At 45.9% G+C, this 19,990-nt stretch overlaps 1 protein-coding gene across 1 annotated transcript in view; it reads right to left on the minus strand.

The window, feature by feature from the left end:
- Positions 1-942: 942 nt before the first annotated feature.
- IQCA1 (IQ motif containing with AAA domain 1) overlaps positions 943-19,990 on the minus strand; it is a 96,693-nt gene continuing 77,645 nt past the window's right edge. The window contains exons 15-19 of the mRNA XM_040070228.1: positions 18,299-18,498; positions 10,308-10,394; positions 7,859-8,036; positions 5,229-5,467; positions 943-1,124 (exon numbers count right to left, since the gene is read on the minus strand). Of these exons, the coding sequence (XP_039926162.1) occupies positions 999-1,124; positions 5,229-5,467; positions 7,859-8,036; positions 10,308-10,394; positions 18,299-18,498 (830 nt within the window). The 3' untranslated portion in view covers positions 943-998. The remainder of the gene's footprint in view (positions 1,125-5,228; positions 5,468-7,858; positions 8,037-10,307; positions 10,395-18,298; positions 18,499-19,990) is intronic.

The raw sequence follows: 19,990 nt of genomic DNA on the forward strand, positions 1-19,990 counted from the left end.
CTCAGCTCCCTGGGGATGGTGGGCTGCATATTTCCAGTTACCTCTTGTCAAGTACACACAGGAATTCTGTGATCAGAGGGAAAAAACAGGTGTTTGTGGCTCTTACTTATGGAAGACCTTGGTGAATATGATTCTGTGCCTGACATGAAGGAGGTGCTGGCTCCGGCAGTGTCCTGTAGGATGTCTCAAAGCTTTAGAGTGTTGTTCTGAGCACTCCTTATAAATCCTTTGCATTCAAAATTGCTGATTAGTACATAAACAAGGAGCGTTAAGCAACAAACACATTGCTGTTAGTGCAAATAAGCTAATTAGGCATTGTTTTCTATGGCAAAATAGATTAGAAACAGATTTTGGTGGACATGCACCCAAATTACCACCTGGCTGCTTGACTTTTTTCTGCTGATGCCCACACATATGAATTTGTCTATGCTAAGGCCTCGAAAGCTGCAAGTGCTGTTCCTCCTGCAGCTGTGTAAATATTCAGCTTGTGGTGGATGGCATGAAGTGCCTCCTAATCCATCCCAATTAAAAAAGCCGTCTTTATAGCCTTAATAGTTTTATTGAGGACTGTAAGGCTTTAGACCCACAGATATATAAAGCAGTTAGTTTTATAAAGCATATAGGATATTAAAGTAATGAAAGACATTAAAGTGACATCAATTTTTAAGGAGAGTTACTTGCTGAAATAAATGAGTGTGGCCTAAAAGTTGATGGCATGTTACAGGCCTGTGTAATGAACCCTTCTGCCCCCTAAAATCTCTTAGGATAAATAATGCTTGAGCAAGTCAGTGGTCATTAACTCTTTATCCTCTGACAGCTACATGTTACATCTCATCTGATTTTTTTTTTTTTTTTTTTTCCCAAACTTTGGAAAATTAATTTGGAGAGGAATTCCCTTCCCTGGAATACCCACAACTCGAGGAGCATTAATCTGCCATGCCTTCCCAGTGAAGTACAGTTGTGACTGGGTAGGGCCGGGTGAAAAATCCTTGAGGAAGTTACTTTTTCCCTTTTCCTTTCTTTCCTTTTCCACTCTTTCCTTTCCCTTTCTTTCTTTTTCCTTCTTCCTTTGCTGCCTGTGCTGCGCTCCATGCTTTCCCGATCGGGGTCTTGGCATACCAGGCCTGGAGAATCAAAAAGCATTTGTACGTTTTAATAAAATTAAAAAAAAAAAGAACACCAAAAAACAAGGCCAGACCGACCACTTAAACATTTTACTACTATAATGGAGCCTTCTTTAAAAAAAACCCCAAACCTCTTAAAATCCAGGCTGGCTGGTGGAGAAGCCAAATTGAAACCTTCAGATCTCTTGAGAACATTATTATTACCAAGAAGTGCAGCAATTGATCGAGCTGAGTCTCATTAACAGCAATACTTAGCTGGGCCATTTGTGTTGCTATAGTTATGGAAATGTTAAATTCCACGATCAACCCTATTTCCAGAGAATATAGCTCTTGTCAGAGCTCCCTCTGCTCCAGACTTGGCAACAGACAAATCATCCCCCTCTCGTGCCTCCGCAAATCGATCCAGACAGCTTTGATTTCGATGAGGGAGCTTAGGAAGCAAAACAAACCCCGAACATTAAGAACCTGTTTATTGCTTTCAGATGCCTGTTCACAGGCCTGTGACTTGTAAATGATTCTGGTGGAGTTGCTCTGCAGACTTGCCCAGCTCCTGGGCTGTGATGTCAGGGAGGCAGCTCTAGGCTGTGTGATAATAATAGGAAGTGAAGGGGAGGCTTTGAAGTCAGCACTGGGTAGGAATTACTCCTTCCCTCTACGTACAGGGACCTTTATCAGCAAAGTCCTGCCTAAACCAGATTCAGATTCTGCCAGGCACTGACCATGACTGATAAAATGCCTTCCTTCTTGACCACAGGCTGCTATTCAATGCCACGTCTTTGCCTCCTCTGCCTGTGTCATCTCCAACCTCCCTCCCAACACAGCACCCTGCAAAGTCTGCCTTTTCCAGCTGATCCATCCCCAGTCCTGCTTCCAGCCTGAGCCTGTTAAGGCATCCCTGGAGAATTTGCCTTGTCCAGTTGCCCAGTGTGTGTTACGGGAAGAGAAGCTGGGAGAAGAGGTGTTGGGAGGGAAGGAAAACTCAGCATGTTCCTCTCCTGGTCCCAGATGGACCTTCTTGGTGTCATCTTTTCAAGAGCTTCTTCTGGGCCTCAGGGAGGGCTGGTGATGGCAGGCACCCTGCAGATAAATACTGTCAGCAGGGGTCAAATGTCCAGCTGGCTGCTGGACACTGAGATTCTGCTTTAATTATCTGAGTTAGCTGAGCACCTCTCCTCCAAAAACCCTATTCTCACTGATAAAAACATCCTTCAGCTTCCCGTGTGCCCACATCTAGGCCGGGCATGGATGGTGGTGGGCAGGAGCCCCATGGCTCTCAGTGAGTTTTGCTGCCTTAGTCCCAGGCCAAACTGTTCCTGGTTTTGGGAGAACAACAGAGCTGGGATGTGTTGCTGTTCCTGGCCCTTCCCAGGAGAGGGATGAAGTGGGGGTTATGAGTTCGGGCTCCAGCAGGAATTGCCTTTCCCTGGCAGTAGCTGAGGGAAGCCAGGAGGACCCAGTGATGTCCCTGGCCCTGGATGAGGCTCCATCACGCCACAGCGTTTTTATTTCCCCCCCAGGTTTGTGTCCTGGGTGTAACAGCCTCTGGACCTAAAGTGGGAGGTGGAGTGAGCAGGAGAACTTTGCCAAGAGCTTTCTGGGAGTTTGGTGGGGTGGAAGGAGCTGTTTGGTGGGGTGATCATCTCCCTGCCAGCTCTGGGTCACTGGCAAAGGACTTGGAGGAGTTTGGCAGGAGAAGCCAAGAGACCTGGGGTGACTCTTTCTGTTCTCTTCCCAATTCTTTGTGCAGATATTTCAGTGCACAGCAGTAACTTTTTGCCTTTTTAACTGGCGTAACTCTTCCATGAGATGAACTAAGTCGGCTCCTCAGACACAGCTAAAATAAAAGTCCATTTATCACCAGCATCTGAACTGGGGATGGACATTACTGGCAGCCGTGACTGATCAGAGTGAAAATACTTGGGTTTTGGAGGTGGAGTTGCTCTGCACACATTCCAGGCTTTGGAATGGGTTTTCTTAGGTCTTTCTGTGGCTGCCACATCCCTGGATGTGCTCAAGGCCAGGTTGGATGGGGTTTGGAGCAGCCTGGTCTAGTGGAAGGTGTCCCTGCCCATGGCATGGGGTGGAACAAGGTGAGATTGAAGTGTCCTTCCAACCCAAACCGTTCCATGATTTTGGTCCAGGCAGAGCCAGTGGTGTTAGCTGGCTTTGCCTCTCCAGAAATCCTTTCTGTGTAAGGATTTGTACCAACCACCCTGGTGCACTAATGTATAATTTCAGAACATGTGATGTGTCATTGGGGCAGAAATTTGAGTAAATGGAAGGGAGAAATCACTCTGTCACAAATTTTGCATTATTTATATTCATTTTGGAACACTGGCAGAATATAAATGTCAGACTGGGAGATTCACGCTTTCAGGGCAGAAAAATCAAAGATTCATCACGAGGCTAATCTTCACTTTGAAGGCAGTGTTTTAGCTGCCACACTTCCACAAGGGGCAAAGCAAGGGGAAGGGTCCAGAAATGGCAGGGATTGGAAGCTTGGGAAGAGGGGCTTCTGTTTGAGGAGAGGTGGGGATTACTGCAGTTAATTAATGCACAAGGCTATTTTGACAGTCCTCTTCCCCTGTGCCGTATCACAGGTGCTGCAGCAAGGCTCCATGACATTTAAGGGAACCAAAATTCCAACAGATAAAAGGAAATACTTTCTTAAGGGCTGTAATTAATGCAAGGAGATGATTGCCATGGGATGCTGAGGACAGGATCATTTGAGCTGCGCTCCAAATGAAGCGCTGCCTGAGCACTTTGTGCTGTACAAAACGGGCACATTTTGTAGTGACTGGGATAATATTTTCAAGTTAAATTCGCACTAAATACTTGCTCTCATGTTTCAGGGTACAAATGGATTACTACTTGGAGCTGGGAATGATGGAGTATTTTTTTTTCCTGTTGCTAACTGAGCCATTAGCCTTTCCCTGAGGAGAGATATTGGTTTAGCGAGGAAGCATGAGAAAAAAAAAAATAAGGGAGTTATTTGCCAAATATCACAAATGCTGCCTGTTTTGAGCGAGCCAAATGGCTCTAAATGGAAATTGGGAAGTACTCAGCAGGGCTGGGAGAAATATGCACTATCATTAGGTCAGCAGGGGAAGAAGCCTTGGAGAAAGTTGTGAGAATCAGCATCGTGTTTGTGGTGGGAGGTGCTGGGGGATTCAAGGAGCAGGACCACAAGCAAACCTTTTAGCCAGGAAAAGTGAGGGGTTTATCAGCAGTAGAAATTATCAGGGATATGGGATGGAGAAAGCTCTTTTGGGGTCTCCTGGAGCAGTACAGAGGTCTTAGCTCTTTGGGAGCCCCTGGTGTGGGTGCCTGCAGCTCCCTGGGCTCTCTGCCCCGCGCCCAAGGATTTTGTAGCATTTATCAGGCTTGAAGGTGATCCGTGGATATTTGAGGCACATGGAGAGTCACAGGATCCCAGTGGAAGTGTTAAATGCCATCCCGTGGGCAGGGACACCTTCCATTGTCCCAGACTGCTCCAAGCCCCAGTGACCAACCTGGCCTTGGAGACTTCCAGGGGGCAGCAACAGCTTTTCTTGGCACCCTGTGCCAGTGAATAAAATACACCTCAGATGCTCTCAGTTTTACCCTAGGATTTTATAGACCTGAGAGCAGGAAGAGAAGAGGGATGGAGCTTGAGGCAGAAACTCATTTATTTTAAAGCCTGAAATGAAAACTCTTAAAGAACTTCATGTTTGAAATGATTTAGATCTTGATCCCTGTGTGGACCCTGAATGGCCAGGTGTTTTGCCTTCTCAAGGGGATCTATCCAGGCTTGCTGAACACCTCAGCTCTAGAAGGAAAAGGACAAATGCATGGAGTTAATGGCCCCCGTGGGTTTTATCCATGCACGTGGAGGCCACTCTGCTCAATGTGAGCAGCAGCGGGTTCACCAAAACACTCTGCCAGCTGTGCTGCCAAAATAAGGACTGGTTTGGCACATCCCCAGATTGGGGGAGATGGGTTTTGGTGCTGTTGAGCCCTAAATTCAAATAGTGAGGTGCCAACCCACCAGCACAGCGGGCAGGTCCCTACATCAAGCTGGACATGGCAGGGAACGATAAAAGGCAACAGAGCTCTGGAAGTCACCTGAAACGTTTCTTCCTCCTCTTTGTACACAGGGTCGTGTCTGGCCAGAGAAGTGACAAACTCAGCGGTCCTCAGTGGCTTCCTGTCCATCTGCAGCAGCCTCAGCTCGGTCAGCACGGTGTGCACCACGTCCACGAGGTGTCCCTGCGTGAAGCCATCCGACACCTGGGCCAGGCAGTTCAGGTTCACCAGCTTGGTGAGGGCCCCGCCGCTCTGCAGGATGTAGTGCTTCCATAGTGCTGAGCAGCAGGGCATGGAAAAGCGACAGTGTAAACACAGGAACTCGAGGAAAGCTATTTCATTATTATTTGTTTTGAAGCTGAAACGAGAAAATACGGACTACGGATCAGGAAAGCCAAGATTTAAAGGTTTTTTTGGTGTGCTTTCCTTCATCTTCAGATTTGCAGCACAGAGGCCTTTAGGCACGTGTGTTTTTAATCCTTACTGATAAGGTGCAACCTGTCTGTGATTGGGGTTTTGCTTGTTACTTGAAAGGCGAATCTGGTTGTATCTTTCGGCTGTGAACCTCTGTGACATGACTGGTTTCTTTGAGGTTGGGAAGTGGCTGAGATTCTGCTTCCAAAAAGTAGGAATAATGCCAATCTTTTGTTTTATGTTAAGTAAGGATCTGTTTCAGGGAAGTTTAGGAGAACTTTATTGTCTCCTCAGGCTTTGCTTTAAAGCACTATATAGAAATATTTGGAAAAGATTGGGAGGGTTACGGATAAGAGGTTAAAAAGTTTCTTGAACTTTTCGAGACATTTTGAGGCTGGTGTGCTTGAATGCACAGATTTAGCATGAAGATGTTGGGTGAAGGCTGATGCTGCTGGAGAAGCTGCCTTGCTCTTCCTTGGATTGCCACGTCGATAGCACGGGCTCGAGCCCATAACTATCGACAGCTCTGCGCTGCATTTTTCACTCCAGCAAATTGTGCTCTCCCACTTGAGCTCAATAAATATTGGCTGAATCACTAATTCATAAAAGAGGAATTGACGCGCACGAGAGCGAGCACGGTCATACATTGTGTGCTGCGGCTCCTGGTGCAGGTGTGTAACACAAGGCACTGCCTTGCTGGGTGATTAATGGCAAGAAATCAGTATGGGATTGTGAATCTTCCAGTTTAATGATTTCCATTGTATATTTACTGTTCCCACTGAGCACAGATTGGAATACTCTGGTCTGTAACCAGAGGGAGGGCTGCAGCAGACAGGTGGCTGTGCACTCACTGTGGCTTACAAGTACTTGTTATGGCATTATTTTTCTGTCAAAACAAGTTTCTTTCCTTCTCAAAAATGGGGTGTCAGGCACTGAAAACTGACAGGATTTTCCCATAGAACTTCAGGGGAGGTTGGAGTGAGGAAAAGCTAGGCACTGTCTGAAATGGGATGAGGACAAATAATTAAGGCTGTAAGTTTATTCAGCTTTAAAATGCCACAAGTTAACTTTTTGGGGTATTAAGTGTGCAGTTGAAATCTCTTGAGCTGGCCATTTTTTTGGACTCCAAGTCAGTGGTGAGAGTCCCAGAATGTGACAGTTCAACCCCCAGAAGCGAGCACGGCTAAATTCAGCTGCTGTCACCTCCTTTCTTTGGGTTTTGCTCATGTCCTCTTATCTCTCAGCAATTCCTCAGAGCTGTAACCTAACATGAAACACATGTTCCCTTGCTTGGTGACCATTTCCCATCCACACCAGGAAAATTATGGAATGTGGGAGAGATTTACAATGTGCTAGGCAGCCAAACTCTGTCTTGGGCTCGCCCAAATGTGCATCACCTGGGTCCCTTGGCTGCCTCTGAGGGATGCAGGATGAAACTGGACCGACAGCGTGTTTGTAAGAGTTTTGTTAATAAGGTGATGCTGTGGACAGAGTAAAGAGGACCTGTGGGCCAGGTCCCTGAGCCAAATGTGGGGTTTTTTTTATTGCTGTTTATTGCAGACTTTAGGGTGCTTAAAATCTCAAAACACTGGAAGTTTGTTAGACCAATTTACATGGCTAGAAAAAGCCCCCCATTTTCCTTACAAGCTTTGAGTCTCAGTACATGGAGCATTCAATGAATTTGTCAGAATTTGGGAAGGCCTGTCTATCATTTGATAGCCCAGACATGCAAAATCATGGATGCCTGCACAACTTCTCTCGTGATCTATAAGCACAAAAAGTGGAATTTGTGAGAGAGAAAATTTAGTCCTCCAGATGTGGTTTGGTTTTGGAGAGGCTGAGATGTTGTGTTTTTCAGAGTATGGAGACTGGAAATTCAGACCTGCAAACTGGAACCAGAAATTCAGATTCCCTGTCTTAAAAAAGAAATATAAAAGCTTAAAATAGAAAATGTGTGCTGAAATAGGATCTTGTGCTTCTTACGGTGGGGGAAACCAGCTCAGGCTGGGCTTGGTGCACACTAAACTCATGGAGAAATGTGAATTGCTGGTGAAGAGTATTTTAAACTCTTCTCCTAACTTCCACTTTTATTATTTGGCCGTTGGAGCAGCCTGTATTGATTTAACCTAAATTGTCAGGACTTGAGATACACCAGGGGCGTGGCTTGAGCTGAAGGGCAGTTCTGAGGATAACTAGCCAATAAGCAGGAGGTCTAAACAGCAGGAATAACCACGAGGATGAGTTGAAATACTTGCCAAATCTTGTAAGGTAGTCGGGCTTCGGAACGAGGATGATTTTCTGGTAAGCTTTGCAGAAAGGTCCCAGATTGGCATCGAAGGGCCTGTTGCTGGTCCCCACGAGCAGCACCCTGTCCTTGGGTTTCAGAGCCTTCAGGAACTGGGGCAGGAGCTTTGCCAGGCGTTTGAAGTTCATCTGCAGCATGTGGAAAAATGAGGAGGAAAGAGCTGTTAACGAGCTGGAGTTGTACCTGCTGCCTGCAACGGGGTTTTGGGGATTTTTAGCGTTCTGGTTGTATTTGGTATGAGCAGATGAGATAGCAACACAAGTAGGAAGATCCACCTCCTCACATTCAGGTGGACACTTGATTTCTGCTTCTGTTTTTGTGGGTTTGTGCCTTTCACTACTGAATTTACTGGTCTGTTTATTCAAAGGCAGGAAGGAAACAACTAACTTAAGAAGGAAATCCTTATTTCCAGCTCAAGGAAAGAATATTGCAGGGACCTGCCCACCTGATGAACCTCGACAGGTAGAAAATTGTAACCTACTTTGGAATCCTCCCAGCTCTTGGGGGTTATGATTTTCTAAGTGTGAAAACCACATTCCCTATTTTTTGCTGTGTTTTCTAACTTGCTGAACTCTGAGAACAAAGGTTCTGGAAGCTCAGGGTTCATTCCTTTGCAATAATTTACTACTTGACTTTGTAACACATATTTAACTACTACTTACAGAACAGATGAGTATTGAGCAAAGCCTTTCATTGGAGGGTTATACTTGATAATGTTCAAGCGAACATTGCCTGGAGCAGCCTAATCAGGTTGTTGTTGGTGTCATTACTGTTAATCAATAAGCTTTCCCACAAGTGTTGGGGTATTTTTTTTCCCCCTAAATAAGCTTGTGAACACAATACATCTGGTGGATCATTCCCTCTTTTCTCATAGTCATGGGATGTATTTTTCCAAGTGTGCCAATTACTTAATCAAGATAATGAGTTGAGCATTATCCAGGGCTGAGGGCCCTCTTTGGGGCACGGGGCTGCTGCTGGCCAGGGTGACACAGCCAGCTGATAGCTTGGCTCCTGAGTGAGCTGTCCCTCGGTCCTGGTGGCAGAAATGTCACCTGGGGATGAGCACAGTCACTGATCCTTGCTTTGGCTTCTAAAGGCTGAGCTTAGCTCATCTTTTAGGATGGGGCTCGGAGTAGCCTGGTCTAGTGGAAGATGTCCCTGCCCGCGGCAGGAGGTGGAACAAGAGGACCTTGAAAAACCCCTTTCAACCCAAACCATTCCATGATTCTCCAAAATTCCAGCACTCCTAAGGCAGGTTCCCCAGAGTGTCCCTGACTTCTGCCTGTCCCTCCAGGTTCATGCTCTCTCCTCTAAATGTTGGATGTGCCGTGAATGATTTGGGATGTGTGGGATTCCAAGTCTGGAGCCAACAGACTCCCACCAAGGAAGGTCTTGGGATGGATAGAAGAGCCAGAGGTGATACCCTCGACTCTGAAGTGGGCAAGACCAGAAATTTTTCTCCACCAATGGCTAAGCAGGCGAGGATCACGAGTAATCCAGGCCATTTTGGGCCCCTAATCTTAATTTTAATCCCCATCTGTGTTTTCTGTCAGGGTTTGAACCCAAGAGAAGAGTTCCCTCTCACTATGGGGACAGCTGAGGGTGTTGATCACTGCACACCCATCACCTCAGCCAGCTCTGGCAGAAGGAGCAGCCCCAGCCAAGGTTGGGTTGCCTTGTGCTGCCTTTCCAAAATACAGGCTTGTGACCACCCCACTGCCACTCCAAGAAAAAAAGGTTTAATTTTTCACATAAAGCTCTAAAAGCAAAATATTTTGTATGCAACAGGAACTGGGGTGAATTGCTCCCTGCTGTGGTGTTATTGCTGTGACTGTGGGGGCAGAGTTTTAATTTTCTTTCCAATGTGGAAGCCACACAGGAGAGGAAGGAATGGAAGCAGTGGCATTAGGGCTCTTGGGAGCCCAAAGAAAATAATCTGTAATTGTAACTGTTTAACACAGTGGGTTTTTTTGTTTTTGCAGTGGAAATTTATCCTTGTTACTTTATTGTTCACTTTGGCTCCATACAATTTCTCAAATAAATAGAGCTGAACAATTTAAGCTCATCTCAACTTTTAGCTTCTTGCCTCACATTTTGAAATTCTCCATTATTCCCTTTTACTTTCCAGTGCACTGATGAGCAGTGACTGGACTATTTTTAAATAAAGCAAGGATAGGTGGAAGAGAGAAATGTGACCTCTTGGGAGCTCTTAAGAAGTCACAAGACTCTCTTAAAAGCTAAAAAAAAAAAAAAAAGTTAGTGAGACAAGCTATTATCAAGCAAGCTTCGGCAGGTCTGGTCATAGTGGTATGTGCTAAGCTAAGGAATACACTTGTTCCTTTGTGTGGGCTGTAGTGCAACAGGAGAAATTAACTGCACTGAAATAAGGAAGAATTCACCTCTTCTACTCTCTTCGCTGCCCCTTTGCAATACATTTTTTCTGTGTCTCTAATCCACACGACGGAGGGCTGCAATTCCTTGCCCACCTAGGAGAAAAGGGGGAGAAAAGGCAAGGAGTTGATTAAAACGGTGGCAATTTCCTACCTGGGAGCCTGTCACTGTGCTTTTGAGTCCAGATTTCAGCAGCTCAATTAGCCTGGCTTATTTTTTATCCCCAGAAATGTGCAGGAACCATGGATAGCACTGCTCAGCAGCATTGGCAACTCCAACTCTTTCTAGTTAGGAACTGAGCATGAAGAGCCCACCCCAAACTGGATCATTTTGTTGGCTACGCTTATCTTTAATTTCTCAGCACAAATTCAGTTGTGTTCCTGCAAAAGGAAGCCTGGATTTGGTGTTCAATGGAAAATCATAGCCCAAGAGCAGCTTGAGGCTGGGATCCCACCCTGGTTTTCTGGATGGGGAGGCAGGCAAGGCATGGCTGTTGCATGAGAGGGAGGGCACTCATCATTAAACAAAACAATTTGTCAATCTTCTGGTTGAAGCTCCAGCGTTTAATTTACAGTGAGCCCAAGGATTAAATTTGGAAGGGGGGGAATTGTCCAAAAATGGGTTTTCCTGCTCCAAAGTCAGAGGCACGATACCTCTGGTTCACAGCAGGATGGCAGCAATGCTACAGGCTTTTTCCACATCCTGCACTCTTCCCCATTGCTATAGAAACGCCAGAGGTTGAGCCATTCCAGAGGTTTAGACATTCTGCTGCCAAATTTTAATCACTTCCCAGTGGCTCTCAGAGTTTGCTCAGCAACAAAAGTGATGGCTGGAGGAGTCAGCGGTAACGAGAGAGAGAGAGGCACAGCATCCCTCTATCCTGCCTTTTTCCTTTTTTTTTTTTTTTTTTTTTTTTTCTGCTTTAATTCCCCCTAGTTGAAACTGGTGCTTCCAGGAAGGCAGCTTACAAAATCCACGGGCTGTGTACATCATAAGCTCCCGTCTGATTGACAGCCAGGCAGGAAGAATGAAGCTGTGAGCATCGTTGCTCACAGCACTGCAGTTGATTTTTGTGGCTGCGTTTCAAAGAGGGAGTGTGTCTGTGCTGGGGATGGGGATGGTGACAGGAAATCAGGGCTGTTCTCTTGGTTTGCCCTGCTGCTGGTGGGGTGGAAGCAATGCCACCTTCAGCGTGTGACGCTTCTATGGATGGCAGCTGGGCAGTGCTAGAATATGTCAGGTGATACCTCCAAGTCCAGAACAGCTGGATTGTAGAATCCTGGAATGGTTTGGGCTGGAGGGACCTTAAAGCTCATCCCATTCCAGCCCCTGCTGTGGGTGGGGACACCTTCCACTATCCCAGGTTGCTCCAAACCCCATCCAGCTTGGCCTTGGACACTTCCAGGGATCCAGGGGCAGCCACAGCTTCTCTGGGCACCCTGTGCCAGGGCCTCCCCACTCTCACAATATCCCATCTAGACCTACTCTCTGTCAGTTTAAAGCCATTCCCCTTTGTCCTGTCCCTGCAGGCCCTTGCAAATAGCCTCTCTCCATATTTCTTGTAGCCCTTTCAGGCACTGGAAGGGGCTCTAAGGTGACCCCAAAGCCTTCTCTTTTCTAGGCTAAACAATCCCAATTCTCTGAGCCTTTTCTTGTAGGAGAGGTGCTCCATCCCTCTAATCAGATTGCTGACCTCCTCTGGACTCAGTCCAACAGGTCAATGTCCTTCCTGAGCTTTTTCCTTTGTTGGATGGCAGGAACTAAAATATTTAGTTAATAGTGGAGATTAAAAAAAAACAAACAAAAAACCCCAACTTATCAGAAAAGATATCACATCCCTGGGGAGCCTGCTCAGTGCCTGATGCTGCAGTGGGATGTGACAGGGAAATGAGGGTGGGAGGAAGGAGACAGAGGCTACAAAAGCTGTTGGCAAAGGTTGTCCTCTGCTGGTGTCTTTCTTGTCCTTTTGGTGGGGTCACCGCAGGCTGGGGGTGCAGATATACCTTGCTTGGCTTGGAGATGGTTCCTGTGGTGAGCAGCAGCCTGAAGTCTGAAATCAGATTATGCCTTCATTTTAATTCTTACAGGAGAGCACTCACTGGTGTCACACCTTTCATCCTCTTTGTCTCCTTTATTTCCCCGCTAAGTGGAAATGCAATGAATAACCTGAGCTTTGGCTCTCAAAGAGAGAATTCCCTGTGTTTTCTGTTTTGAGGCAAAGAGCTAACTGTAGAAAATTGCCTGCACGTATTTGTTGTCCAGAAAAGCAGTGGATGTTCCATCCCTGGAAGTGTCCAAGGCCAGGTTAGACACTGGATTTGGAGCAACCTGGGACAGTGGAAGATGTCCCTGCCCATGGCAGGGGGTGGGGCTGGATGAGCTTTGAGGTCCCTTCCAAACCATTCCATGATTTTTCGGGTGTTGATAGACATTAATATAACCCAATTTAACACACTGTGTTTGGCTGTTTCTTCTTGTAAATCCAGATCAGACAACCAGAATCCATTGGCATCTAATTTAAATTGTTGGCAGATCCGTAGCTGAGTGTATATCCCCCCGTGGAAAGTGCTCCATTTGAATTATCCATGGACAGTTTGAATCCATGGATAATTAAGTGCACTGTACATAATTAATTTGTAATTGAAATTTTATTAGCTTTGCTGCAATCCCACAATTTGTTGGAGCTGCCAGCAGATGGCCCCTTAACCCTTCTAATACCACACCGAGATTTGCTCTCCAGGAAAATCATTATTGGGGGGGGAAAAAAAACAAACCCAAAACCCCTCTCATTCTGCTGTCAACAGTCATCAAAGATCAAACAGCACTTTTGAGAGTCTTGGGTTCAGCTTTTCAAACCTGAGAGCCAGAGTTTAACAGTTAAATTATTACGCTTGAAAATGCAGAAATTTGATTCTTGCCCAGCACACGTTGCACAAGGCTCCTCCAAGCTTGAAGGACTTGATGGATTTTTTTTTTTTTTTTTTTTTTTTTTTTTTTTTTTTTTTTTAATTTTTTAAAGGCCCAGGTTTTTGGTTTTTTTTGGAAGCTCAAGTTATAGCTGGAAACTGCTTAGTGCTCTTTAGTTTATACACCCAGAGATGCTGCAGTGAAACCTGTGATTAGACCTTGTCAGTGGGAGCATCACCAGGTAAATATTCCCATGCTACAGCGATGATGCCACTGTATTCTGGTTTGTGAAGCAGAAAATGACTTGCAACAGGAGAAATTTAATTTTTAACCCTAGGGTAGCACAGGTTCAAGCTGCTTTCTTACAGAAATATCTGTGTATTTTGAGCACTGTTGATACTTAAGGCTTCAAGGTTCTAAGAATTCCAGCAGGCTGAGCTTCACCAAGAGCAGAATTGTTTTGGAAGAAAGACTCACGGTACTGTTCCCAAATTTTAGCTGTAGTGAGAGTGTCCTGTGTGGCATGGAAATGCTAAAGACACAAAGAACTCTGTCAGTGTACCAGGACAAGCTCTTCAACCTGCCAGAAAAATGGTCTGGCTAAAGGGACGATACAGCAGTGGTTATGAACAAGTGAACATGAATCAGTGGGGAAAAAAAAAAAAAAATTAATGGCAGACTTCAAAATTCTGCTGCCTCTAGATGCTGGGGTTGTATCATTTAATCTAAATAAACTCCATCACATCCCATTTTTGGGTGTAGCTCTTGTACAGTCACCTCTGACTTGCTAAAGAGCAGATCCAAAGGGCCTGATAAGAGTCCCCCAGCACTGCTGGTGTTGAAATATTTCTGGACAGTGTTTCTGTGCCCCTGCACAGCACACATCGAGCTGCTGGCACACACACAGCTTCCCCTGCTGGCATTTCCTGCTGGCCACCTCTGTCCCACCCTTTTAGCCTGGTCAGTGCTGCACTAAGAACATTCCCCCCGGTGTGGCTTTGGGCACAATGTGCTCTGTGTGCTGCTGTGGCCCTGCAGAGGGGATGGACCCCCCGAGGTTCCAGATTAACCCCTGGCTGCCTTACCCCGGTCATTTTTATTGCCCTGCAGCTAAACCTCCTGAACTCCCTGCACTTTTGTGTCACTGAATTGTGCATTCTCCCCTCTCCTCGCTCCTGTCTGGGTCTGATTGTGCTTCCATGCATCCTTCACTGCCCTTCTTTGCATCTTTCCGTATTTTATGGGGACATAGGAGCGCCAAACCACTGCTTGGCACAAGCTGGCAGCTCAGGCTGGGAAATGGGGCTTAATTGAAATACTCCAGCATGTTCTGGTTCACGCTTGAAGGGTGAGTTTTGTTTTTGGGAGGGGGATTTCTGGGAAGTGCTTCTCTACTGGAGACAGATCCTCCTCTTTTGCTCTGAAGCAGAGCTGACCTGGCAGGATTTGCTGTGGCTTTATGGAGAACACAAGTGCTCAAGCTTGGTGTTTGCAGCCTCTTTCAATAGTTTTCCTAGTCAATATCAACCTCCCTTACCTCTCCTCTGAATAGGAGATTGAAATGTTGGTGTTTTCCTGCTCTGGTATGAGAAGTCATTTCCTCTGAATGACATTAAAATGCCTGCCTGGAGTAACACTCAAGCCTCTCTTGGATCAGGGCTGCTGTGTCTCCTGCAAGTCTCCTCCCTGAAAAGGGGAGGGGGGGAAGAATTTGGCTTTTGCATCTGAAACAAATTAAAGTTTCATTTTTTCCCCAATCCTATTCACTTGTTTAGGGCGTCTCCCACGATACAACTGCCAGCAGCCAACACTTCAGTTATGGAAGGAAAAGTTTCCTAATGGCCATTTTATGCTCTCCAGAGTTTCCTTTCATTACAGAAACTCTTTTGTTTGCACATAGGATAGGTAATCAAAAGTGTGAGGTGACTTCACCTTTATCACAGAGCACCATTAATCCTTATTTACCAAATCCTGGTGTTTAACAGTGCTTGTGTGGATCAGAAGATAAGAGGGAAAGAACTGTCATGTTTCCTTCCATTCACTCACAACTTGCAGTGCAAGGTCTGTATTTTGCTTGACTAACTCTCCACAAAGGCACTTCTGGGAAGCTGGAGTACAAAGCTGCCTTGACAACAGTTGCTGTTTCCAAAAACCTGCCCAGAAGTGTCTGGTTATGGAGATTTGGGGAATTTTCAGTGATCTCTGCACACAGGGCCCTCTGATGAGGGGTACTTTGCTGGGTCAGATAAGACTGAGAGCTGAGAATATTAAATATGAAATGTCAGCTGCAAGACAGCAGCTTGCCTCCTGCATGTGCCACTGTCCAGTGCAGCCTTACAGTAATCCAAATAAACAGATTTTTGTACCACAGAGAAAAATGAACTTTTTGGGGAGGGCAGTTATCACTGTTCAGCTTTTCCTTGTCAAGGAATTTCTTTTGAATGTGTGTTGCCCCTGTGTTTTCTTCTGCTTGGAGAGCAGTAAATTCCTGCCAGTCAAGATATAGGAGGTTCCTTGTCCTTTGAATCCTTGTAAAACTTTCTCCCCAATAAGTAAACAATTTTCCTTGTGCCCACTGCTTTTTGTCCCACCTCTCTGGGCAAAGTCTGACTCTGTTCTCTGTATTATCCCATGAAGCCCCTGCAAACCGCAGGGCAAAGCAGTTAAACTCCTCTCACTCCAGCTTTATTTTAGCCTGAAACAACTGGATTTGTCCAGATGTGTCTCACACACTCCAGCCCCCTTATCTCCATGGCTTTCCTCTGAACCTGCTTGTCAAGGCCTGTGTTAGACTGGACACAGTGTCCAGTTGTGTAAAAATGCCCAATAACAGGGAATAATTAATTATTTCAAAGTGTTTGCTATGTTCTTGCTGGTACAGGCAGGTGTTTGGCTGAGTTAGTGCTGCATGGACTTGACCAGAGAGAGGGAAAACGAGGCACATTTGGCACGGTCAGGAATAAAGAGGTGGATTTTAACTGCAGAGGTGAGAGCCTGTGTGGGTGCAGGATTGTTTCCAGCCTGGCTCTGAGAACCTACAGGGTCTGAGCTGAAATCCTCAGCAGATGGGGATGGGAGAGGTGAAACAACCCAAGGAGCTGGGAGTGAAAATTGAACACAGTGGATCTGAAGGATGCTAGGACAGTGTTGTGTCATAGGGTCATAGGCTGCCTTGGGTTGGAGGGACCTTAAAGCCCACCCAATTCCAGCCCCTGCCCTGGGCAGGGACATCTTCCACTGTCCCAGGCTGCTCCAAGCCCCAATGTCCAACCTGGCCTTGGACACTGCCAGGGATCCAGGGGCAGCCACAGCTGCTCTGCGCACCCTGTGCCAGGGCCTGCCCACCCTCCTAGGGAAAGATTGAACATCCGGGAAAGAGAAAGCCTGTGCTGTGCCATTGGCTCGGCTGTTAAAGCAGCAGAGTTTGAAGCAGTGCTGCTGTTGCAGTTGGAACAAGCCACAGTTTGATATGGACAGCTCTGGTTCCTTGTGATTGTGAGCAACTCCATCCCAGTAACTCACAGGGGCTCGCTGGAATGTCACTGTCTTTTGCAAGAGCTAAACTAGAGAGAAATAGCTTGGACTGCTCCCCATGATTCTGAGGAAGGGGTTGGAGAGTGTTTCCAGTTGTTTTCAATCAATGTGGGAAAAATGTAGGGGTTCCTATGTACCTGTAGGCACACACATACATGGTGTCTGTGTATGTACTTATTAATGTGCATAAATACACATTTTATGCATGCTCCTCTTATTGTTCATATTATTTATATGCAAGTATACAAAAACCCCTGTGCTATCTTCAGCTGGAACCTTGTCCAGGAGTAAAAAAGCTCCCCTCATTTCTCCTCAAAGTCCTTGTGCTCTAGCAGGGACTCTGTGAGGGCAAGCACGGCGTGTGCTGTGCCTGCAGCCAGACCTGAGCTCTGCCGTTGATGAGGGCAGAGAAATGAAGTGGAGAAAGGTGAAACGTGCAGAGAAGAGGGACTGTTAGCTCATGATAATGGCTCTAAATCGTGTCAGGGAGTGCCAGGCCCAGTGTCAGTGCCACAGCATCAAAGGTGTGTGTGATCACAGCACTGTCACTCTTCCCTCAGCACCAGGCTCCTCGGGGATTGCTTTGCTCCTGACTGTGAAACGTGGCTTCTCTGGGAATGGAGGCACCTGCCACAAAACCTGCTCTAAGACTGGATTCCATAAAATACAGCTGATAATTCCCCAGCAAAGCCAATTTTAGTAGACCCCTGGCACTGGAAAAATATTCCGTTTGGGTTTTTCCTACCTTTTTTTTTTTGTCTGGAAATGTTTACTAGCTCCTGTCCAGAGCAAAATGCTAAGGACTTAGAATATGGAAGAAATCTAGCCAGGATAGTGTATTTTTAAATTTTTTTTTTTTTTTTTGAGGATTTGGGCTATGTTCTTCACAGTTCATATGCCTGCTTTCATTTCCAGACTTCTCATACATTTCTGTTCCTGTAATCCTGAGCCAGGATGCCTTCTTTTGAAGAGCTTGCTGATAGGTAAACAGAGAGCAATACAGGGGAGAGAGTTCTTGTCCAGCAACAGTCCCAGAGAGGAAATTTCTGACCACCTCCAGCCTAGCATTTGATTAAATGCTGCATGGCAAGCATTCCTGGCTGATGTGCGCATAAACAGAGAACAGAATTTTCTTTATCTGTGCTGCTTTTCATATTCAAGGTAACACAGAGCTCCCATAAATCTTAATGTGAAAAATATGGCTGCTCCCAGTGATTTCTCCAGGGGCATTAAATCCTCTGCAGAGCTGCACACACTAGCTGTCAACAAGTGGTTTCACAGAATCACAGAATCATTTTGGTTGGAAAAGACCTCCAAAATCAAGTACAACCTTTGACTTATCACCACCTTTCAACCAGCCCAGAGCACTGAGTGCCACGTCCAGTTGCCCTCAGGGATGGGGACCCACCGTTCCCTGGGCAGGGATGGAATTCCAAATGGGGTTGAGCAGCTTTGCCCAAGATGTGGGCTGTTCCTTGTTATGGAGAAACGACAATTCCCCGTTTGTCCCACAAAAGAACTGGACCACCTTTGTGGAGAAATCCCCAAGAAACCACACCTTGAGAATCATGTGAAACATCATCATCAGGCCCTCCCTGCCTGGATACTTCCCAGCAAGGTTGGAAGGAGTGAGGCTGAAGAGGTTGGCTCCTGTTTCTGTGCAGATGGCATGGACCAACATTTTCTTCCCGACACCAGCAGGTCCCGCCAGCAATAGGGATTTCACCAAAGGAGCATTCTCATGGACGGTTTGGGAACCTGTAAAAAGTCATAAGGCACTATTATTGCTTTCATTTAAATCTGCCATAAAGGTAATGGAATGATTCCTCCTTTTTTATTCACCATAAATAATTGATAATGTGAATTAATTTTTTCCTTACAATGCCATGACTGCTCTCGAGTTCAATTCTGTACAACCAGAGCTGAGAGCTCAGCAGATTTAACAGCTCTGTTTGGAGAAAGACTCATCCACCCTTATTTGTACCTTCTGATGGCAAAACTTCAGTTTTAAACCAATGTGAGCTCAGAGAATGATTTTGAGACTAGAGCAAACGTGAGTGCCTGGGTTGCTGTGCCTGCAGCAGTGACTGCTCAGCGTTTCCACACTCTGTCTCCATGGCTGCTCCAGGCAAATTCATCCTGGGCTGTGACAAATATGACACATCACCTGGAAAAGCATTGGGAAAACACAAGCACAGACAGATTTAGGTGGTCGATGGGGACAGAACTTGTCTTCCCCGAAGCTGTCACCACGTGAATTGGGGACAGGTGAACGTCCAGAGGTGGAAGCAGCAGGAAATGTCCAATGTTTTATCCATGCCCACTGGGAGTCCGTGCTCACTTTGCCTCGATTCCTAAAGATGTGCTGTGTCAGTTGTGGTGGTGTATGTATACATTTACATGTATCTGAAAACCTGTGTGAGCATCCACTGCATCTGGAGGTCTCTCAGCCTGGTGTCCACCAGACTGTGGGAGTGGAACTGGCCCCAAAACTGATGGGCTGCACAGGGAGCCGTTGCCTCAGCCTGGAAAAGCCCTCTGGGTTAATGGGGATGGCTGCTATTTAAAACAAATCCAATCAGGGTGGTTATCTGTGTCCTGATGGTTTAACATCCCAAATAAATGACAGTGAACGGAGCACAGAGACGAATGCCATTATTCCAGCACGGTGCACGATGTAGGAAGTTGTCAGCCACCCAGGCTTTATTAATATTTGGTCATTCCATAGCAATCCATTACTATTGCACAAAGATTTATTACGAGGGGAGCAGCAGACTCCTCTGTGTTAAAGATGAAGTATAGCTCCTACTATTCTTTCTCCTTTCAGCTGCTTATAATTTTCTTAATGCCATTTAAGCTGGGGCTTTCCTTGCCATCGGGTGGCTATTTTGAGAAAAACTTTCACTTCTGTGATACACAATTATCTCATGATGAACTAGTTTGGAGACCAATTAAGTGAAATGTCACCCATGACACATCACCCCATAGGTGAAGCCATTCCTGTACCTTCTTTTTTTAAAATGTAATGTGTTCATGTAATATCTTTTGTTATTCACAGGCATTTTTCAAAATGCTTTTCCAAACACCTTTTGTTTGTTTAACTAGTCCAGGGTCTCCTCTCCCTAGAATTTTTTGCCAATTGTATAAATGGCAGAAAATTTATGGGTTCTCTTGATTAAGGGGTGTCTCAGGGCTTGATTTCCCTAGATTAGATGGTGTCAAAACACAGCTTTGGAGGAGTTTGGGGTTA

The sequence above is a fragment of the Hirundo rustica genome, chromosome 7, assembly GCF_015227805.2.
Source record: "Hirundo rustica isolate bHirRus1 chromosome 7, bHirRus1.pri.v3, whole genome shotgun sequence".
Classification (NCBI taxonomy): domain Eukaryota; kingdom Metazoa; phylum Chordata; class Aves; order Passeriformes; family Hirundinidae; genus Hirundo; species Hirundo rustica.